This window comes from Rhodnius prolixus, unplaced genomic scaffold (assembly GCF_049639745.1).
Source record: "Rhodnius prolixus isolate KJV_2025 unplaced genomic scaffold, Rpr scaffold_10, whole genome shotgun sequence".
Classification (NCBI taxonomy): Eukaryota; Metazoa; Arthropoda; class Insecta; order Hemiptera; family Reduviidae; genus Rhodnius; species Rhodnius prolixus.
The window spans coordinates 24,338,734-24,360,295 of record NW_027411615.1 but is presented as its reverse complement, the minus strand read 5'-3'; the positions used below and the strand labels follow the sequence as shown (position 1 = coordinate 24,360,295).

The following is a 21,562-nucleotide window of genomic DNA, read 5'->3' as shown; positions in this document are numbered from 1 at the left end:
AAAACAGCACATTGTTTCAAGTCCACCACTGCGTATCAAATAGCCTAATTGCTAGTTTCATTAATCAATCGCTGATTGTCATTAAAATAAGTTGTGGTTCAATCAGAGATTGAAACCTACTTTTTTTTTCGAAACACATGATAGTTTCGATGTATGGGAACCGAAATAATGACGAAAACAGCCTTTTTTGAAAGTGCAACTTTTTTGAAATCGGGCTTCTTCACCAATTTTTTTCAACCTGTAATAATTGTTTACATTTAAATAACTTTATTTGTAATTTTCTTTGCTAACAAGTAGGGGAGAGGGGGCACATTTGAACAGAACTTACATTTTCTGTTACAGAGTGCACAGAATCGTATTATTGAACCTTTTTATTTTGTTTTCTACAACTTTCAAGTCTTCTTAACAGATCTATATCAATAAACAGTTGGTACTTCACATATCTATATTTTTTAAATTTAAAAATGTGTCAAATGTTAATATCTGCCCCACTGGTGGGGTAACTTTGAACACAATATAACATAGAAATAAATATTACTTTACTCTGAATCTACCTTCTATCAGTTATTTCTCTCACTAATACATTACTTTCTCTTTTAAACCACTGAAATCTAGTTCAAAAATCAAGAATGACTCAGTTCGGGATGTTGTAACCGAAGTGTGATGGGTTTAGGAAGATTGAACAAAATATTCGGTTTGTTGCGCTTCTTATTGTGGGTTCGGACCACTTTCCCCTTCTCTGCGATTAAACAAAAAAAAAGTCACAAACTTGCAGGTCGGTAGGGCACATTTTAACTGCGATGTTGAAATGTGCCCTCTCTCCTTCCATAAAAGAAAATATAATCTCCAACACTTTTTGCAAGAAAATAGACTTTTGTAAATACTAGATTTAAAAATACGAATTCCAAATGTTAATTATGTACTAACAACACTTACACCTTGTCCACTACAATCTTCACAATACACTTCCAAAGCTGCAACAAAAATTTTTACTTCCACCTTACAAAATATAATATTCCTCAATTCTGACTTCACGAACAATGAAAACGAAGGAACACTGTTAATTATACAACAGGTCTACCACAAAATATGGAGAAAATTACCAATAATAAATGTTTTCAATATTTGGCGAGAAATTCAAACTGTTCAAAGGTGCCCCCTCTCACCTACACTTATATTATATAAGGGCAATTTTTGGAAAAAGGAACTTAGTCGTGGGAGTATTCTACGTCTTTTTTTTTGAGTCCATTACGAGGCCATATCATTTTTATGTAGAAATACGTATAAACTGTAGTCATTACCTAGGGTGGATATATAATTAAGTGCCTAATATATAAGTAAAATATAATCAGTAATACACAAGACTGTAGACAGTAATGTTGGCAGTAAGGTTTACAACATAAAGCAATGTTTGTAGTTCTTTCAGGTTTGTCTGAGAGTTAGGAATGTGTGTAATTGGCCCGTTGTAGCTGGATTCCCTTTCACCTGACACAGAATATCACCACAGGCTCACCTAACCCAACTACTCTCCTGAATTTTATTTATTTATTTATAGTTCATTTATAGTATTTGTTGGCAATATTTTTTTTTATTATATATTTTCTAAGTATTAAGCTAGATTTGTAAAAAGCCTGCGTAAACGTCGCAAGTAACAAATTAGGTGTTGTGAACGGAGGCGATTAGCCAACAGACTTTACTATGAAGTTCTCATATTAAACATGAATTAAAATCCAAAGCCAAGACCAGGAATCGAAGAATCAAATGTATTTAAACCGGAAATACGCTCTTTCGGATCTTTTAGGATCCGAAAAAGTAGTTTTCACGAATTGAATATTTTTTTTTTTAATTCGCGAAAAGGAAAACTTTAAATTTGTTCCCTTTGCTGCCAATCTCGGCCCAATAGGTTTTAGCAAAATAATGGCCAACTGAAAGTAACATTTCAGTTTTAAACTGGACCTCAACTTTTTCTCTCTTTCTATAGTGCTTTCGTTTTATTTTAAAGTTGAAACTAAAACTCTAAATTTCGATTCGATCCTACCTGGGAGATCTGATCAGAAATTTAGCGCTCAAAAACCTCCCGTTTCTTGATAATGACTCCTACGTGTTTCTTGACGCTATATAAGCATATAACCTTTATTTGAAACATTTTAAAAGAAAATGTAATTAAAAGTACTTAAGGGAAAGGGGAATGGCTAAGACTTCCTTCCGAGGTTCTATTTCAGTACTATGTACCATTCTACTTACTCTAATTTGTTATTGAACAGAATTGAATGAATTATTGAAATTCCATGTTTGAAATTTTTATTCTCTACTAAAGTGTCTTTCAATGTAATGTTGATTTTAGAAACTTGATTTGAACAAACTTATAAGGCTTGAATTTTGGGAATTTTTGGTTCATTTATAATCAAAACGACCTCGGGACAAAATGGTTATTCAAATAGCCCTGCGGGTATCTCTCTTTTAAAACCAAACACTGAAACTATCTTAGTGTTTATTTTAAATTTCTTAAATTCCTTATATTTAAAAAATGCGCCTGCATCTGATAAATTAAAGAAAACTTCAAAATACGTGATCTATCAAAATTTACATTTAGAAAGTAAACACCCGCATTAAAAGCATTCATCCATTCATCTAAGTGACAACCTTTAATCTATTTACATTTATGCTAATAAGTTTGTTAGATATAGCAATAGACAATAGATATGTTATATCGTATGTTTTTGTTAAAAAGAGATACTTATCTCTGATAATATTCACAAACGGCTTTCAAATTTCAACTCGTATCGTTCAACAGACAGGAAGGAAAGAAAGGTTAAAGACGTGCAGGTTCTGAAACTCTCTAAGATGCGACAGAAGGTACATTGCCCTCTGTTCACGCATAGTACATTTGTCGGCCCAGTTTTGTTCCTGTTGAAACAATAAAAATGATTTATATTGTATTATACAGTAACTAAATATACATAAACAGTAGTTATACTCTTGACATTACATAACTTCCTTAACTAAATAAATATTTAAAGACGTTTTATTAAATTTGTTTATAATGTTCTAAGCAAAAAAAAAAAAATCCAGTTCTAAATTAGCGAGATCACTGAGTCTGGAATGATATACTAACGTTTAAGATATAACTAAATTAGGATTTTGGCTCTGAATTCATTTCCTGGCTAACCCAGAACGCTGCTAAATTTAACAAAAGCTGAAAGTTCATTCAACTTGTAAAATGTATATTGCAATATTAATTAAAAAAAATTTTCATTTTTATTTTATTAAAAAAAGATTCCTAAACTGAAAGTTGAAATGTAGTATTTGGGTCAGATATTAAAAATTGTTTCATTCAAAAGTAATTATCTTAATAGTTCGAAATTATTTTATGTGCAACTGCTCTTCGTAGTGCAGTTTACTTGTGTTACAATGACATCATCCTTATGCAGTTAATTTTATAATAATGCTTATGGAACAAAGAATAATGCCAATTTCAGTCATTTTTGCCGTGCTTTCGACCTTACAAACTAGGTCATCTTCAGGGCTTATGTTATTGAAAAATTACAATATATTTTTTTTGTACTATTTTTTAGTGAGTTCTGTTCGTTAAAAAACTAATTGTGAACTGAAAGTGTTTTTATAATTTGCTTCAGACTGCACAAAAATGAGTAAGCCATACGTTGAAATTCTTCCTCATCTTGCTTATTGTCCTCTTTCGACAACTTATGCGGTTAAAGTTTACTGCCCAACCCTTGTTAAACTTAAATAGCCAAAAACATACACAAAAAAACTGATCTCAATAAAATTTGAACATTTGAAATTAATTTTAAAATTCATATACATTATATTAACATAATACTCGCAACATTAGGCTCGTACTTTTAAAAAGTTCAAAGTTGGTATTTCTCTCAATTGTAGGGAATGTAGAAGTCTATAACTGGGCAAAAGTACATTGAATTCCGTTCTGTAGATATCGAGATATTTGGAATGAAAGTTTAGGTAATGTGAAACATCAGTAAACTTTAACTTGCTATATTTCCGTTTGTATTGCTAGCACAATGTTGGTATTTCTCTCAATTGTTGGGAATGTTGAAGTCTATAACTGGGCAAAAGTACATTGAATTCCGTTCTGTAGATATCGAGATATTAGGAATGAAAGTTTAGGTAATGAGAAACATCAGTAAACTTTAACTTGCTATATTTCCGTTTGCATTGCTAGCACAATGTTGGTATTTCTCTCAATTGTTAGAAATGTTGTAGTCTATAACTGAGCCAAAGTAAATTGAAATCCGTTCTGTAGATATCGAGATATTTGGAATGAAAGTTTAGGTAATGTGAAACATCAGTAAACTTTAACTTGCTATATTTCCGTTTGTATTGCTAGCACAATGTTGGTATTTCTCTCAATTGTTAGAAATGTTGTAGTCTATAACTGAGCCAAAGTAAATTGAAATCCGTTCTGTAGATGTCGAGATATTTGGAATGAAAGTTTAGGTAATGTGAAACATCAGTATACTTTAACTTGCTATATTTCCGTTTGTATTGCTAGCACAATGTTGGTATTTCTCTCAATTGTTAGAAATGTTGTAGTCTATAACTGAGCCAAAGTAAATTGAAATCCGTTCTGTAAATATCGAGATATTTGGAATGAAAGTTTAGGTAATGTGAAACATCAGTAAACTTTAACTTGCTATATTTCCGTTTGTATTGCTAGCACAATGTTGGTATTTCTCTCAATTGTTAGAAATGTTGTAGTCTATAACTGAGCCAAAGTAAATTGAAATCCGTTCTGTAGATATCGAGATATTTGGAATGAAAGTTTAGGTAATGTGAAACATCAGTAAACTTTAACTTGCTATATTTCCGTTTGTATTGCTAGCACAATGTTGGTATTTCTGTCAATTGTTAGAAATGTTGTAGTCTATAACTGAGCCAAAGTAAATTGAAATCCGTTCTGTAGATATCGAGATATTTGGAATGAAAGTTTAGGTAATGTGAAACATCAGTAAACTTTAACTTGCTATATTTCCGTTTGTATTGCTAGCACAATGTTGGTATTTCTCTCAATTGTTAGAAATGTTGTAGTCTATAACTGAGCCAAAGTAAATTGAAATCCGTTCTGTAGATGTCGAGATATTTGGAATGAAAGTTTAGGTAATGTGAAACATCAGTATACTTTAACTTGCTATATTTCCGTTTGTATTGCTAGCACAATGTTGGTATTTCTCTCAATTGTTAGAAATGTTGTAGTCTATAACTGAGCCAAAGTAAATTGAAATCCGTTCTGTAAATATCGAGATATTTGGAATGAAAGTTTAGGTAATGTGAAACATCAGTAAACTTTAACTTGCTATATTTCCGTTTGTATTGCTAGCACAATGTTGGTATTTCTCTCAATTGTTAGAAATGTTGTAGTCTATAACTGAGCCAAAGTAAATTGAAATCCGTTCTGTAGATATCGAGATATTTGGAATGAAAGTTTAGGTAATGTGAAACATCAGTAAACTTTAACTTGCTATATTTCCGTTTGTATTGCTAGCACAATGTTGGTATTTCTGTCAATTGTTAGAAATGTTGTAGTCTATAACTGAGCCAAAGTAAATTGAAATCCGTTCTGTAAATATCGAGATATTTGGAATGAAAGTTTAGGTAATGTGAAACATCAGTAAACTTTAACTTGCTATATTTCCGTTTGTATTGCTAGCACAATGTTGGTATTTCTCTCAATTGTTAGAAATGTTGTAGTCTATAACTGAGCCAAAGTAAATTGAAATCCGTTTTGTAGATATCGAGATATTTGGAATGAAAGTTTAGGTAATGAGAAACATCAGTAAACTTTAACTTGCTATATTTCCGTTTGTATTGCTAGCTAAGTTATCTTATTTTCTTATGCTGGTAGGTAATTATACTTTTTTTAAATTTTAAACATTAAAGGTTATTGTTTCTTTTGCCTTGTTTATTTAGGTATTGTTTAAGAAAATTTTCTTGTTGATTTTTTGACTGGGTGCCGCCATTAAGAGGCATAAAACGACCCACCAAAAGTTCGTGTCGCTCTTTGCTCGTTTTTAAGTTTACTAAATTTTTAGAACGTTTTTTCTGCAAACTTTTTGTAAGCGGTTTTACTTAGATTTGGGTGAAGTTAACCTCTCATCTAAGGTGTTTTTCTTGTTTATTGCACCGATCTCACTTATAATATCTTTGAGTAACAAATTTATAAGCAAAATTATTATTTGAACAGTAGGGAAGGGATTGAAGAGAAAGTACGAGGGTTAAGTCATCTTTTTGACCAATGGAACTACTAAGTTCTCTGTTTTTTAATTTGCAACCCTTCCAGAAGGGCGGCAGAACATTGTGAACCCTCCGAGCGACCGTAGTCTAAGATGACGGTTGAAGTTTCGTTACATTTAAATAAATATCGAAATTAATCCAATTATTTTCATGGATATGACGCAACATCGGGCATTTCGATATGATTGGTTCGTTGTGTACTTCATGCCTTTTTTTGTATAGCTTCAGTTTACAAGAAAATAAAACTTATAAATAATTATTATTAAATCCTAAAATAAAGCTATTTAATTGTAAGTAATAAATAATGCATTAGGTAAACATGTTTTTTATTTACTTTTTAATGAATACAAGCATAATTAAATTTCCGTTATTACAATAAAAATATGCAATTTACAAAATGAAATAAAAGAACCGTTTTAATTATTGTGACCCGATCTCACCACATAATTCCTTATTTTCTTTTCGTATTCGAGAACTTTTTTGTAGCAAGTTGTAACGTTGATTAACATTCTTCGGTAGCTCAGTTATGTGAGATATCTGACGGCTTTAACAAAAATAGAAACACAAAAAGGAAAAGTTATGGAAAAGTAAAATTGACCGAATTAAGAAAAGATACGCTCTGATTTCTCCTTGTCCAATATAACGATACAGTACTTATATTTAGAAATGAGAATCAAGTTTAAAACTAAAGCAAGATTGAAGCTGTTATTGCTAACGATTAGAGCTATTAGCTATTATTCCAATCATTAAACTTATTTGAGTCTATTTTCGGTAAAACGTATTCAACTTTATTTTTTTCTGAGCTTAATAACCTCCTCGAAACTTTCACATATATTTATTGTTTTGTAAGTGGCTGTTACTTGTCGAGGTATATTATTAAACGACTCAAGTGAAAATTTTATATCGAAACTTTTTATTGGTTTTTAATTATGATATCTTAAAGGCCAATGAGCACAGAAAGGTTTCAGTTGTTAGCCGTCAGGTTATGGTAAGGAGGCAATAAAAGTAAAATATTTAATCCTTGAATCTTTTCACAGATAAACTGAAAATAATTTAATAAACGAATATAGAAATTAATTTTACTTCTACTTGATTTATATTATTATAAATTTCTTGTTTCAGTTATGTTCAGTTTATCTGCAGATGTTAAAATTATTTTAATTTATCTTAACACTTTAATAACATTGCAATCGTGCCAAATTTATTAAATAGTTTTTTTCAACGGAAATATCCGTTTTTTGGTGGTCCTTTGAGCCAGAAATGTTATTTTTGGAAAAGGTCAGTGAATATCCGTGAGCGTATAAATATAATATTAATTATTGTAATATTAGTTTTAATAGTAAAGCAGCATGGGCTGATGATCTCCTCTAAGAATAAAATAGAGTTTTATTAGAAATAAACCTGGCAAAGGAGTTCTCAATTGTAACAAAGTACGCAAAATAATTTAGTGCCTACAATATTTAGCAATGATAGTCTCCCACGACAGCGGCGTACTTACTTTTTTCTCTCTTTTTTTTTTTAACTTTACAGGAAGTTTCTGTCAAGCAGATGTTTGAATACATTTAGCAAAACATTTCCGCTACATATGCGCCTTTTAACCCATCTTGTTCCACTTTTTTTTAAAGGCTCTCTTTAAATGAATGGCTTTAAGCACAAATAAAATTGAAAAAACTCTCTTTAACGCAGTATCTAAATGATGCTTGCCGACATAAAAGACGTCTACTTTAAATTTAAGTTGACATCTACAGTTCTTAATTTCTTTTAAGATTGTTTACCACGGAGTAACGGTAAAGTAAAATGCTTGTACGTCCAATAAACTATCAAACTTACTTTACTTTTAACCCCCCATATTAACCATTAAATAACGTCCTAGGCCTAAATCGGAAATCAAACCCAATACCACAATACATCTTACCTTTGCGGGCTTCCACTCTAACCACCCGGCTGTCGTGGTGCCTGAAGTATTCCTCTTCATAAAATCATTTGAAAAAATCTTTTATTTGCCTGCCGTCGTGTATAATGATACAAGGTACCAAAAGACTGGTACCAGGTGCTTGTCCTGTACCTCTACGGCGTTGTAGGGGAATTGCTTGCAAAAACACAGCCACAAGATAAGATGTAAGTCGCCGTAACGCGTAGTTGAGAAGGGGCACATTTGAACAGAGTGCACAGAATCGTATTATTGAACCGTTTTATTTTGTTTTCTACAACTTTCAAGTCTTCTTCAATAAACAGTTGGTACTTTACATACATATCTACATTTTTTAAATTTAAAAATGTTGTGTCAAATGTTAATATCTGCCCCACTGGTGGGTTAGCTTTGAACACAATATAAAATAGAAAGAAATGATATTACTTTACTCTGAATCTACCTTCTATCAGTTATTTCTCTCACTACTACATTACTTTCTCTTTTAAACCCCTGAAATCTAGTTCAAAAATCAAGAATGACTCAGTTCGGTGATGTAGTACCCGAAGTGTGATAAGTTTAAGAAGTTTGAACAGAATATTCGTGCGTGTTACGCTTCTTAAAGTAGGTTCGGACCACTTTCCCCTTCTCTGCGATTAAACAAAAGAAAGTCACAAACTTGCAGGTCGGTAGGGCACATTTTAACTGAGATGTTGAAATGTGCCCCTCTCCTTCCATAAAAGAAAATATAATATCCAACACTTTTGGCAAGAAAATAGACTTTTGTAAATACTAGACGTAAAAATACGAGTTCCAAATGTTAATATGGACTAACAATACTTACACCTTGTCCACTACAATCTTCACAATACACTTCCAAAGATGCAACAAAAATTTACTTCCACCTTACAAAATATAACATTCCTCAATTCTGACTTTACCGAACAATGAAAACGAAGGAAAACTCTGTCAATTATACAACAGCTCTACCAACAACATATGGAGAAAATTACCAATCATAAATGTTTTAAATATTTGGCGAGAAATTAAAACTGTTCAAAGGTGCCCCACTCTCCCCTACATTACTCTCTAGTTAAATAGTAATTGCCGCACGCCTAGTTTAATCCCTAATTGTTCAGCTGGCCTTAAATAAATTTTAAGCCTGTTTGATTTGTTTTTATTCTCTAGAGTTTGGGTAGAGGCCATAAGCGGCCCTTTAATATATATTCATGTACAAATCTAACAATGTAACAGTATAAAACACGAACTGAGTAGTTTTAAGCGATGTTGAGGTCAGAGTACAGTTTGTCCTGCCCATATTAGTTTCTCCAATCTGTTCACGATTAAAACCTAATCCCACGCAGACCATTTTTAATAGCATTCCTTCCTTATCGGTCTCGATGGCTTTATTTGTTTCAATCTTTTTGTTTCACTTTTTTGCCATTTTCTTTTTCCCTATTATTTGCACTTTCTGCTCTAACGTCCACTCTGTACTCTGCTTACATTATATATGTGTATATAATGTAACGCTTTCTGAAAAGATTATATTTCGTAAGTAACGTTTAAATTAAGAGTGTTTCTCCAATTTTTAATTGTTTCTCTAATTTATTGCTTGTAATTAGTATGTTCTTTGCTTTTTCTTCTGATTTTAATATTATATGAAAGATAATTATTATTATAATATTATATGAAATCTATTTTTTAAAAAGTATGTATAAAAGAGAGGACTTGTTAGTTACAACTGCTCGCTGCGGCTGGGCGCAAAGAGAAATTATGAAGCTCTCCTATCGCCAGACTAAATGCACTTGTCATCTCAATCACTCACCCATAACTTTCTCCACATGAGGGTACTTAGCTTGGACTACTGTCAATTCTACATATTGTTGAATAACTCAACTCGATATGATGTCTCATTTACATTCATTTATCTTACGATTCCTTAAAAATATTTAATTAATTTTATAATTTTTTAGCCTTTCATTTTTAGACGTAGAATTTATTAGTAATTAGTTATTAGTGAAGTATACGAAGGAGAATAAATAGAAAGGTTTTGTGCTGGTATCTGAAAAGGTTACTTGAAAACTAATAATACAAGTTACTACAAGCACAAGGCGGCCCTTGTTTGGATCATTATTATTTCTATTTATTTCTTTTGATGGGATAGTCCAAGCAGTAAAACGTACACAGAGTTTCTGGGCCTTTAAATAGGGGACCTAGTTTCTTCGCAAAACAGTACCACGGGATACGGTCAACTGGCTCGTCTGGATTTCTAGGCCCCAGGTTCACAAGTAGAAGAAAGGTTCTTGTAAACGAAATGTTGTAGTCTCATCAGGGTTCCCTCTTCTTTTTTAACTAATTTTTTGTTTCGTAATTGTTCGAAAAATCTGTCTCACAATAAATATCCTTTGGGTCTTCAGCAACTTGTCTACGACAATTTTGCGTCTGTATATATCTTACTTTGGCTCGCTTAAGAGCAAACATTGGCTGATCTTATTTATAGTAACTCAGTTACATTTTAATGTGCTCGTTAAACAAACAAAGATTTGACGTAAATGTTTAAACAATATCAAATAAAGGAGGTTAATAATCCTTAAAAATGTTAAAGGAAACAACAAAATAATAATAATAAAAAAAGATGGTAGCAAAATAAGAAGTTTAAAAATAAAGATTTAACGTCCCTTCTAGGTCAGGACAGTTTAGAGATGAGAGTGGTTGCAAGAGGAGGTGGGTGCTAGGCTAAATGACGCAATGTTAGCCTTTTTCATTTCTATTTCTTAACTTCTAGAAAAAGGAAAAAAACACTCAGTGTACTGCTGAAACTCGCTTGCTCACATTTATAAAACTACCCGAGATCGTGCTATTACTCTGGAATAATTACCATTATTTTGGATATTAATTTTAAAATGGACAATAATACACTGACTATAATAGTACAGTTAAATTTACATGTATTTAATTTAATATGTCCTTGATTAGTGGCCAAAAGACCTAAAAAATCGTTTCAATGTTTTGCTTTGGCAGTAGTCGTCGGTTGCATTTCGGTTGTGGCACTACAAATACTTTATATTGGCGAGTGTGCATTAGTTTTATTGTCTAGAGTGTAATTTTTGGTTTCCAATATTTAGCAAAGTTCCAAGGTTCTTTTTTCGGGTGTGATATCATGTATTTGACGGCGGAGGTATTTAGAAAAATGAAGAAAAATCTTGTTAAAGTATTTATTGTGCATGAACTAAATGAGTGGCTGCTCTTATTGCCATGACGTGGATTACAAAAATCTGAGCATGACCGTTGAGAGCGATTTAGATTATGGTGAGCTGGTTTTCTCCAAAATCTTTAAATTATCTTCTTTTTTTAATAATATTTTTTTAATTGATCTATGTCTGCAAATATAATAAAAATTGCATTATTGCTACTTGAAAAATAAATTCCTTAATTATTATAGAACGATATAGAGTTTTAACGGCAGAACTATGTAGCTACTATGAGCTCTTCCTTTGTTGTTTACTGCGCAGTAATTTTTAAGTTTTTGCGTCTTTTCTAAAATTTTTCAAAATTATAAATAATTTATATTTAATTATTCTCAACTAATTTTATCTGAAGTTTTTCAACTATTTCAATATTAACTTCCAAGTTTTTACTCTGAAACTAAACTGTTCTTAGGCAGGAGTGTAGTTAGTTAAGTTTTCTTGCATGAGCACATTGAATGCTTCTATCACATCATATATTTGTGAGTAGTGATAATCCAGAGTTCTGAGTTGGCAATCCACCGGAAGTGGCGATTGAATGGAAACAAATTTCCAGTTTTTTTTCGTGAACTTTCCATTTGAACTCGGGGATAATGTGTGGCTAAGCTTATCGATTCCGTTTTTGGAAACCTATTCTCAGGGGAGTTCTGTTGGGGATGATGATGATGGGGAAGTCCCGCTTCCTTTTAGCACTGCTATAGTTAAACAAGTATTTTATGGAAATCAACTTTTTTTTTTAAATATAAACTCGTAAGTTTTAAGAAAAACTTACTTGCGGTAAAAGAAATACGAAATTTTAACTGTTTCCGATTCTGAATTCCATCGCGGAGATCCTGAGTTCGAATCCAGCTGCTAGCTCTTAGAATTTTTATTCCTAAGAGCTTTTTACATCACTGTCAGGGTATGGAAAGTGTTGTCTGTAGCGAGAGAACACTGCCCGAAAGTCAGTAATGCATTTTAAACTAAGAAAAGGTACTATGTATTGTGGTTGCATGATAAAATCTGATAAATCATGAGAACTTTTTTACCTGTTACATCCGGTGTCGTACAGTCACTAATAAATGAACACTTTCTCGTCAAATAAATATTAATCGACTGGCTACTTTAGAAATTACTAAGCAAAGATTTGTAAGAGAAAGTAAATTCACTGTGCAAACTGCATTATATATAAAAAATCAACCATGATTATGAGTATGATTTTTGTACTCAAAACTCAACAAATACTTTTCTTGTAAGCCTCAATAAAATAATACTAGTGAAAATATTACAGATGATTTTTTCTTCTTCTTTTTTGTAAAAACTCCTCGTGACAGTTCCTTTTAATCGGCAGCCGCTACCTAGATATGGCATCAACTGTTATGGCATGAGTTCAAAATATCCCCTCCGCGGTCTCAGTTTCTCTTGGTTGGCAAATTTATGAAGACATTGAGCGCGGGCCAACTATATTTTTTACTGATTATTTTATTTATTTATTTCTATGGGTATAAACAAAGAGATAGTATTGGTAAATATTGATTTTATAGTTTCTATGGATGGTTTTTATTAGGTTATCTCAGGGCATGAGTTTCAAACATTTGTATTTTTCAATCAGTTTCAAACGTGTTTTTGTTGTGAATGGAAACACTTGTTGCAATCTAGAGTGTGAGAAGTAGCTAGAATCCATGAATGCTCTGGATACGTCACATTTCATGTATATTTTTTACTACAATAGATTAAATTCTTAAATTATCTTTGACAAGTATTATTAGTTTGCGTTGTTTTGAATAACATTTATCTAATTTCACATAGCCGAATGGATAATGATGGTTTTCCCAAAAAGCGAACGTAAATATTGTCGAGTGAATGCGGTCAAATAATACCACAAATAACGCATTCATGAAACGTTTAGATAAAGTAAAATGGTAGGATGAAGATGCGCTCCACAAGCAGTAGTGATGGGCCTAACCGTTCATCTAGGTGGTTCGATTCATCAAAATCAACTTATTATAAGTCGTTCATTGATTATAGTTTTGCGTTTTGAATTAGTGTTTTAATTTATTTTATTATACTTTCCAAAAATAAGAGATTTCTTAGAATATTTTTTATATATTCACCAAACAGTTGATGTATTATAAAAATTAAGTGAAGGAAGGATCACTTTTTTGTGCACATTGTTTAGTACAAACAATATAGATTCTTTAAGTTATTATTAATAAATACAAAATTAAATTTCATTATAGGTTCGTAATATGTTTTTAATAAGAAATTTTAGACATATCTGTACTGTAACCTAAGGGTAACCTTCTTTTTTCATACTAGTCTAATGTAGTGCTTTTACTTTGCGCGATAGAATGAATATTTTCCTGAAAAATCTCCTCCTTTAATTGCCAAAAACTAGTAGGCAACTTACCTAAAACTTCTGGTGTAATATAGCAATAATCAACTTCAAGATTATCTATCACTTCTAGTAATGGAAATAATTGTAAGTATAATAAATATCGCTTAAAACAAAAACATTGAATAAAGTTGAATCATGTCTTGGGAAATTCTAAATGGCTAATGTAAATAGCGCCCGGAGGTGTGGCCTGTTTATTTTTGGTGCATGCGCAGTACAGCACAGTTACCGTTGACTTTTTAAACTACTTCCCGCCAATGTTCAATATATTCTTTTTAAATTTCTCAACTTCCCGCTAATGTGCTGTATATAATTTTTTTGAATTTCTTAGCTATTTATGTTGAGCGCGCATGCGCAGTACACTTACTGCATAGTAACCAGTGTTGCCAATGTCCGGGTAATTACCCATTTTTCGGGTAATTCAACATTGAATGGGTAAGTAAGCAAGTAATTGAACTTTGACGGGTAAAATCGGGTAATCATCTTACTCAAACGAAATAATTTTTCGAAAATTTCAAATTCGATCTAGACTGAATTCAGCTTTTGTAAAGAGCAATAACATTTTTATATATTTAATCTACTTATATTACTAACAGTTCAGTAGTTAAAAGATTTTAATATCGATATAAATTTGGACACTGAGGATTACTGGGCTAAAATTTTTAATATAAAAAAAGCTGATGGTGAACTTGAATTTAAAAATTTAAAAAAAGTTATATACTTTTTGCTTGTTTTACCCTTCTCTAATGTATCTGTTGAAAGAATTTTCAGTGACATAAAAAATATAAAAACTGATCACAGAAATAATTTGTCAACTAATACATTAAAGTCTATTTTAATCACCAAAAATTTTTTATACAAAGATAATGATATTATTAATTTTGAACCAAATGAGGAAATGTTAAATACTAACATTTGGGACAAAAAAGAGGTTTAAAAGTTTATTTTCTGTTTAGTTATGACTATTATAATAATTTTAAATATAAAATTTATAAAAATGTTGCTACTAATTATGTTAATACATAAAAGCTGTAAAATAAAGAATAAAATAATTTAATCATAGTTATTATTTACATACTGTTTATAACCCTTTAAGCTTACAAAGTGTTTTTTATATATCCCGCTTATAAAATATAGTTGGTAACGCTGGTTTTAGTATCGGGTAAAAACGGGTAATTGAACCTAGTGGAGAGGGTAATTCTGATTTACCCCATCGGCAACACTGATAGTAACTGCTTCTTTTTCAACGTATTATCAGTTCCCGCTAGTGCCAGTGTGTAACTTTAGGTTCCTTTTTTTTGTAACTTCATAAAAGATGAGCGTTTTGAATTTACAGTTTTTCTTTAATTTAAAGCATGAATGTAGTCTGAGGGAGGATAAAGGGATGAAAGTTTTATCATTTTGAATAAGTGTTGGTTTAATTAGTAATAGATATGTAGGTCCGAAGTGTGGAAGTGAGATAAGTATGAAAAGGAGTCATTCTTCCATGGGCGATCAAATGAGAGCATTATTTAAGGGAGTGAATAAAGTGTAGAAACAGAAGGATAGGGATTGCATTGAATAAGGTAGGCTTCTTTTCTTTTGTTTTTCATGTGTCTGAATTACAAATTAGAGTTGCGTGTGGATTAGTGGGGCAGTGAGGGGGGTGTGGGGGGCGAAGCCCCCATAAAAATAAAAAAATAGATCAGGGGGAGTGGGGGCAAAGCCCCCACAAAAAGGGGGTGTGGGGGGCACAGCCCCCCACGAAAAATGTTTAATAATCTTGAATTAATAATTCGAAGTGATTCTAATTCGCTGTTACCATATAACCCGCCAAATTTAAATGTAAATATAAAATAAATAAATATTTTTATATTTACATTTGAATTTGGCGGGTTATATGGTAACAGCGAATTAGAATCACTTCGAATTAGGCCACACCTCCGGGCGCTATTCTTTACATTTACCCCTAAATGGACTTAGCAACATATTTATTTCTCACCAAGTAGTGATGCCGAAAATTTTCTGTTGAAAATAAATTTAAAAATCTGTAGGATTACAATAGTTCCTCCTTACAAGGGATAAAAGAAAGTAAAAATGAAAAATTTACAAATTTTTCTAAGTTTAGTGGGTGTCTTAATAGAATGAGTCTACTCGGCCAGCTGGTGTAAAAGCAAAAAATAAAAAATTCAAAAGCGAATTTTGTTGCAAATATTTGAATAAACATGACGTCGCTTAGTTACAGCTTGGTGTACTTTCTCTTTTTTTACCCAGAAAAAATAAAACCATGTGCTTAGTTGGTATTTTAGTTTATTAGTAGTTGTTATTCTCATCTTTGTCTCTCTCAATTTGTTCTTAATGATATTTTCACCTTGTTTTACAATCTTCACAGGTGCTAATTTGAATTATATTGTGAGTAAACTGTAAATTGAAAATATATTTAAGAGCAATTTCATTCAGTGACTATAAAATAATTTTTACAGTTTCTTTACCTAATAAAATTGCATATTTGTACGAAAAAAGTTGCAGTAAAATTATATATGCATGTATTTTGTTTTGAAAATAGCCCAAACATGGTTTTGTGATTCTTTTTATCTCTGCCACTTTTAGAACGAAAATCTTTTAAAAGAAGTTAAAGGAAAAGTTTTAAAAGATGCATTTGTCGATTGATTCTTCATTTTATATATTTATATTTAAAAGAGATTGCAATTGAGTATTAATTCATCCGGGAGATTTAATTAACAACCCCCTAAGTTAGATAAAAGCCTCATTTCTCTAATCGATTTTAAGTTTAGGGTCACAAAATGAAATTGTCAATATTCTGATTTTCCACAAGAGTTTTTGCTGGTTGCTGAAATTTTGCGACAGATTATAATGAATATTCTGAAATTATTCTTATTTTTAATTATATTCTAAATATTGTGGCAAATTTATTTATGCTGTGAAATTGTTATTTTTTTTAAATTTCTGATTATAGAATTTAATTTTTCTTGTTATTTTTCAGACCATAATCGATTGAACCATGGAGGCAACAAAACAGAGCCAGTATTCCAAGCGAGTGGCGGTGGTGGCGGCGGGGGCGGAGTTGTTGCGGTTGCCGGCGGAGGCGGTAAAGCTGTAGCCGCATCCGTGACTACAGCTGTCAGAGCGCAACCAATACCACAGACGGTGGTCACCGCTAGTGAATCCTCGCCGAAAGCTAAACAGCCGATCACACCGCTTCCACATGTTGCCGATATTAAGGCTTTGGCCGCTCTCAGACATTCTGCCAAAGGTGCAGAGGCACTGGCCGTACTAGTCAACTATTTAGTTTACACGGTAAGTGAAATGCTAGCAATGAATATAATGTTGGCAAATTCTGTCCTCAGAGATTGAATTGTTGTATTCTTAATGTTTTCGCATCACTTTCTTCATTATTTCCCACTTTAGTAGTTCTATATTTTCTGAACTATGGTGATCAAAAAGATTATAACTTAGGAAGTAAGCTACTTCTCTACGTAATAGTATTATGTCGCATTTTTCTGATCCCTAAACTGGTAAATTGATGCATTATTCGCCAGTCATCCTGTAAACACTTCTGTCCCTCTCTGCTGTAACCAGAACATTTTTCATGGTCTAGTGTTAAATTTATTTTCTAATGTGTTAACACAATGTTACTGTCTGCTTGAAGTGGAAATATATGGCTGGATTGAGAATACGAGGAAAAATGGATTTTTCTTCTAAACCCTTTCGTAATTTAATGATGATGTACAAGTTGTATAATTTATTTAAAGCAGTGCTTCTGAGATTTTGGCGCTCTTGCGGATATTCTAGCCTACAGTACGAACTACACTTTACTCCGTTATCCCTAACTCTGGCAAATTAAAAGCAGTTCACGTCTACATCCTATGAATTATAGAAGTGTTAGTTCTGTGAACAGACTCTTTTAATTTTGGGAACCTAGAAGTCATTTTTCGTCGCAGTAGATTTGGGCACTTCTTCACTCAGCTTCTGGTCTCGAATTAGTATTTTCTGAGAAAAGACAAATATGTTAAATAAATTGTAAGATTTATTGAAAATAATCTCAGACAGTAACAAGGACAGAATTGGTTTTGGTCAATTCAGGAAGTTAATTGGTAGACAGTTAATGGTTAGTTAAGTTCGATTTTCATTGTTTGGTTAATATTCAATACTAATTCAGTTTTGTTTATTTACTTTGATAAATCAGTGGATTAAACGCGAACCTCACTTGTCCTTGTACGACACATGGGGAAATATTGCTATCGTGGTTAGGTTTCCTAGTGCTATCTCAGTGATTATATGCACTTATCGCGTATTAAATATTGATTAGGATTAAAATGGGTTACCAAAATTCTAAACTTGAAAGAAATTCTTCCATGTCCTTGTTATGTGACGAAAGGGTACCATGTGGAGGGTGATTCATGTGAAGGTGTTACCTCCTAAGTGAGCACAACAACCTAAGAAATAATTAATATAAAAACTGAAGTTCTTTTGGGAAACAAAACCCAGTGGGCAAGAGAAGAACTACCTGTAGATATTTCATAATGGTTTTTTTCAAGTTAAATAATTTTGGTAAATGTCTGTTCTTCAAGTCGTTTCAAAGAAAGGTCTTTAATGAAAGTTGCCTAGCCTTAAAAATGTTTCAATTATTATCCTTATTTGAGACATATGTTGGCCATTCCAGACCTAAGATAAAACCTAGGATTTTTGACGTTTTTGCCCCTGACGTTGAATTTACTAAATAAAGGGTCATTTACATTTTAAATCAGTTGCTTTAAAGTTATCTCTAAAAAGATAAGGCATGTAGACTGTGCTTTGTAGTTTCCCTCAATAGCACTCAATAAGTTGACTCTCTGCTAATTTTGGCAAAACCTATAATTAAATGTATCTATGGTAAAAGGCAAAAAAAAAAAAACAAATGTTTAATAATTAAATCAATTGTGTGATAAAAAAAACAAGTTTTTAAAATTATTTAAATACAAGGAAGTTTTGTTAGAAGTGAATAATTTCGATGTCATTATTTGCTTATATTTTTTATTGGATGTCCGGTGTTATTAGGACGGTTTTATTAATAGTAAATGAAAAACCAAATTCTGCGAGTGTGGTATAATTAAAATTTCCATATTTTATTCATGGAAGTAGTTCAGATTAATATCATACATTTGGGATGAAATTAAATAGAAATGTATGTGATTTATTTTTTATTTCCTAATCTAGTATCTCCTGTTGAAATAAATATTTTTGACAAATTCTCATCAATTTTAGTAATTTTGAAAATTATAAATGACTGAGAATGTTGTTATTTATTAGATGAATGTTTAGATGTAGAAAATATTAAGTTGTATTAGAGATAAATGTAGAAAGTAACGCAGCAAGTGGTAGTAATGTTTTTCCCTTTTTTGTTTCAGTTGGAAGCATTTTCCACTCCTCAGTTGAAACGTGATTTGGACATCATTCACAAAGAATGGGTGAAAACTAAATTAGAACTTGGTAAGTAATTGGGGAGCAATGAAACAATATGTCTTCCATTCATCTTTTTATCTTGTTTCGTTTTAACCTGTATGAGGGTACATGATTGATTCTATTCTAATAATTTACAAAATTTAAATCACGCAAAGAAAAATTTTATCCATTATACATTAGATTTCGTGACGTATTAAGGTTTTTGCAGGGTAGGATTGTCGGCCCTACGCTCAACCTCCGAAACAATGGAAGTTCTTGTATTTAAAGGGTTTACTCCCTTCGGCGAAGCTATCTCCAAGGGATGGTAGCCCTTTGGATGTGCAGTGTAGGTGCCTTGATTTGGCTTGTTTACGTGAATATAGTGTAAGTGTATTGTGTCCCTATTGTACAGTGAAAGTGCTGGAGTACTGTGCTAGTAACCCTTGGGATTGCAACACCCAGGAAGCTGCATGCAACAGCGACCCCCTGTGAGGTTTATGTACTTATTCGTCTCACATGTGAATACCACATTTGAAGAAAAAGGATTCCTTCTTTAAAAAATTGAATTATGAAATCTTAACAAAACTATAGGAGGAAGTTATTTATTTCTTTAATTAATCCAACATCAAAATCTTATCAGTGATGCTGTCTGTACTTTACAATACTGTTGATATTGGTGAAATAGTCTAGCTTAAGTTTAATACTAATACCTTTTATATTATAGTTTTAATGTATACAGAGTTGAATCAATATACTTATTAAATTTACTTGTCTAATATGGTTTAATTGTTCACAGAGGAGACAAAGATGTCATATAATAGATTAGAAGATAGCTTTAAAAATGAAAAAGAGATTCATGAATTATCATTTGAAGAAGCATTTAGAAGTCATGAAGAGGAGAAAAATGAGCTAAATGCTAAATTTCGGGAAGAATATACGAAGTGTAAGTTTATAACATGTTCTAGTGTATTAATTAACTGGATAAAACATCTGTTGCTGACAGATGATAATAAAAATTCAACGGAGCAAAGGGTTAAGTCCCCTTAGTTATATATAAAATTACGTCATTTGATTGTTAGGTGGGTATCTTAGGTAAAGGATGTTTTATTAAAACAAGTAAGTGTACCAGAAAACAAGGCCCACTTTATTTGCTTTTAAAATTATTATAAAGTGTGGAAAAAGTAGGACAAGAGTATTCTTTGGTATTAAATTTGTTCTGTGAGAGTAGTGCTCTTAGTCTGTCCTACACTATTGATAGTGTAAATAATATTTTGTAGAAAATGATTAAACATTAGTTGATAAAACACTGAAACAATAATTTTACAGTTAATTTGTAATAGGTAGTGATTGTACAGGTTATATTGCTATATAATCGCACTTTGGGGGCCAATACGAATTTAATTTTAATTATAATAAACCAAACTCGAGTAATACGAAAAGAAAAATAATTGATGACATTGTTGGAAGATGATGCAACCTCCCAAATAACAATAATAATGCTGGGAAGGGATTAACTCTGTGATTTAATGCACTGGGTTGCAAGTTGTGATTTCGGTCTTGAATTCAGCAGAAAGACCTTAGAGTTCTCTTCCCAAGGAGCTTTTTACAGCTCAGTTACAGTTCGGTGGTAATATAGTTTCTACAGAACACTGCCCAATCATGAATGTTTCCCACTAGGTATGCACATCACCAGTCTATGGTATATTATCTATGCATAAGATATTTGGAATATTTGCAGATATAAAGTGCGTGATTTATGTAGGTAATGATATTAAGATCCTACGATTGTTGGCCAAGGAACCTCCGCCATGGCGCCTCGGAAACATGTTGTGACACCCGTTAATTAGGATACCTTCTCCAGACCTGTTTGACTAAATCTGGAGTGAGAAGTCCTAAGAAACTCGTCCAGTACAACTCGCGGCCCGCATTTGTGTTTCAACAGGACCCCATTTACCTCGTCCCCGATTTATCAATCATGAAAATTATATCCAATTTTAAGAACAATTTTATCATTTTAATTAATTTCAAATTCAAAATTAAAATGTTCTCATAAAATTCTATGTTAAAAGGATTTATTATCTACAACAAAGCCTAAGATTAGCAAATATAAAGCGACATAGTATAAGAATTATTTTTTTATATCCATTATTCTCTTTTGTGTTTAGTGTGAATTGTCATTAAGGTCTTAATTGTTTTGTATTTTGTAGTATCATCATTTCATGAAGAAAAACTTAACGAGATAAAGACAGAATTTGATCGCAAGGTATGTTTAATTACAGACGTTTCAGGGAGATGTATATTCGCTGTACAGTTCATTATACATTTGTTTCTTTCATTACACTA

General features: G+C 31.8%; 1 protein-coding gene across 3 annotated transcripts in view; it reads left to right on the top strand.

Annotated features, from left to right (window-relative positions):
* Window positions 1–21,562, top strand: part of LOC141457004 (uncharacterized) — a 275,187-nt gene that overhangs the window by 247,469 nt on the left and 6,156 nt on the right. For all 3 annotated transcript variants that reach the window (XM_074133469.1, XM_074133468.1, XM_074133470.1), the window contains exons 6-9: window positions 16,782–17,095; window positions 19,186–19,267; window positions 20,016–20,162; window positions 21,427–21,482. In XM_074133469.1, coding sequence (XP_073989570.1) covers window positions 16,782–17,095; window positions 19,186–19,267; window positions 20,016–20,162; window positions 21,427–21,482 — 599 coding nt within the window. The remainder of the gene's footprint in view (window positions 1–16,781; window positions 17,096–19,185; window positions 19,268–20,015; window positions 20,163–21,426; window positions 21,483–21,562) is intronic.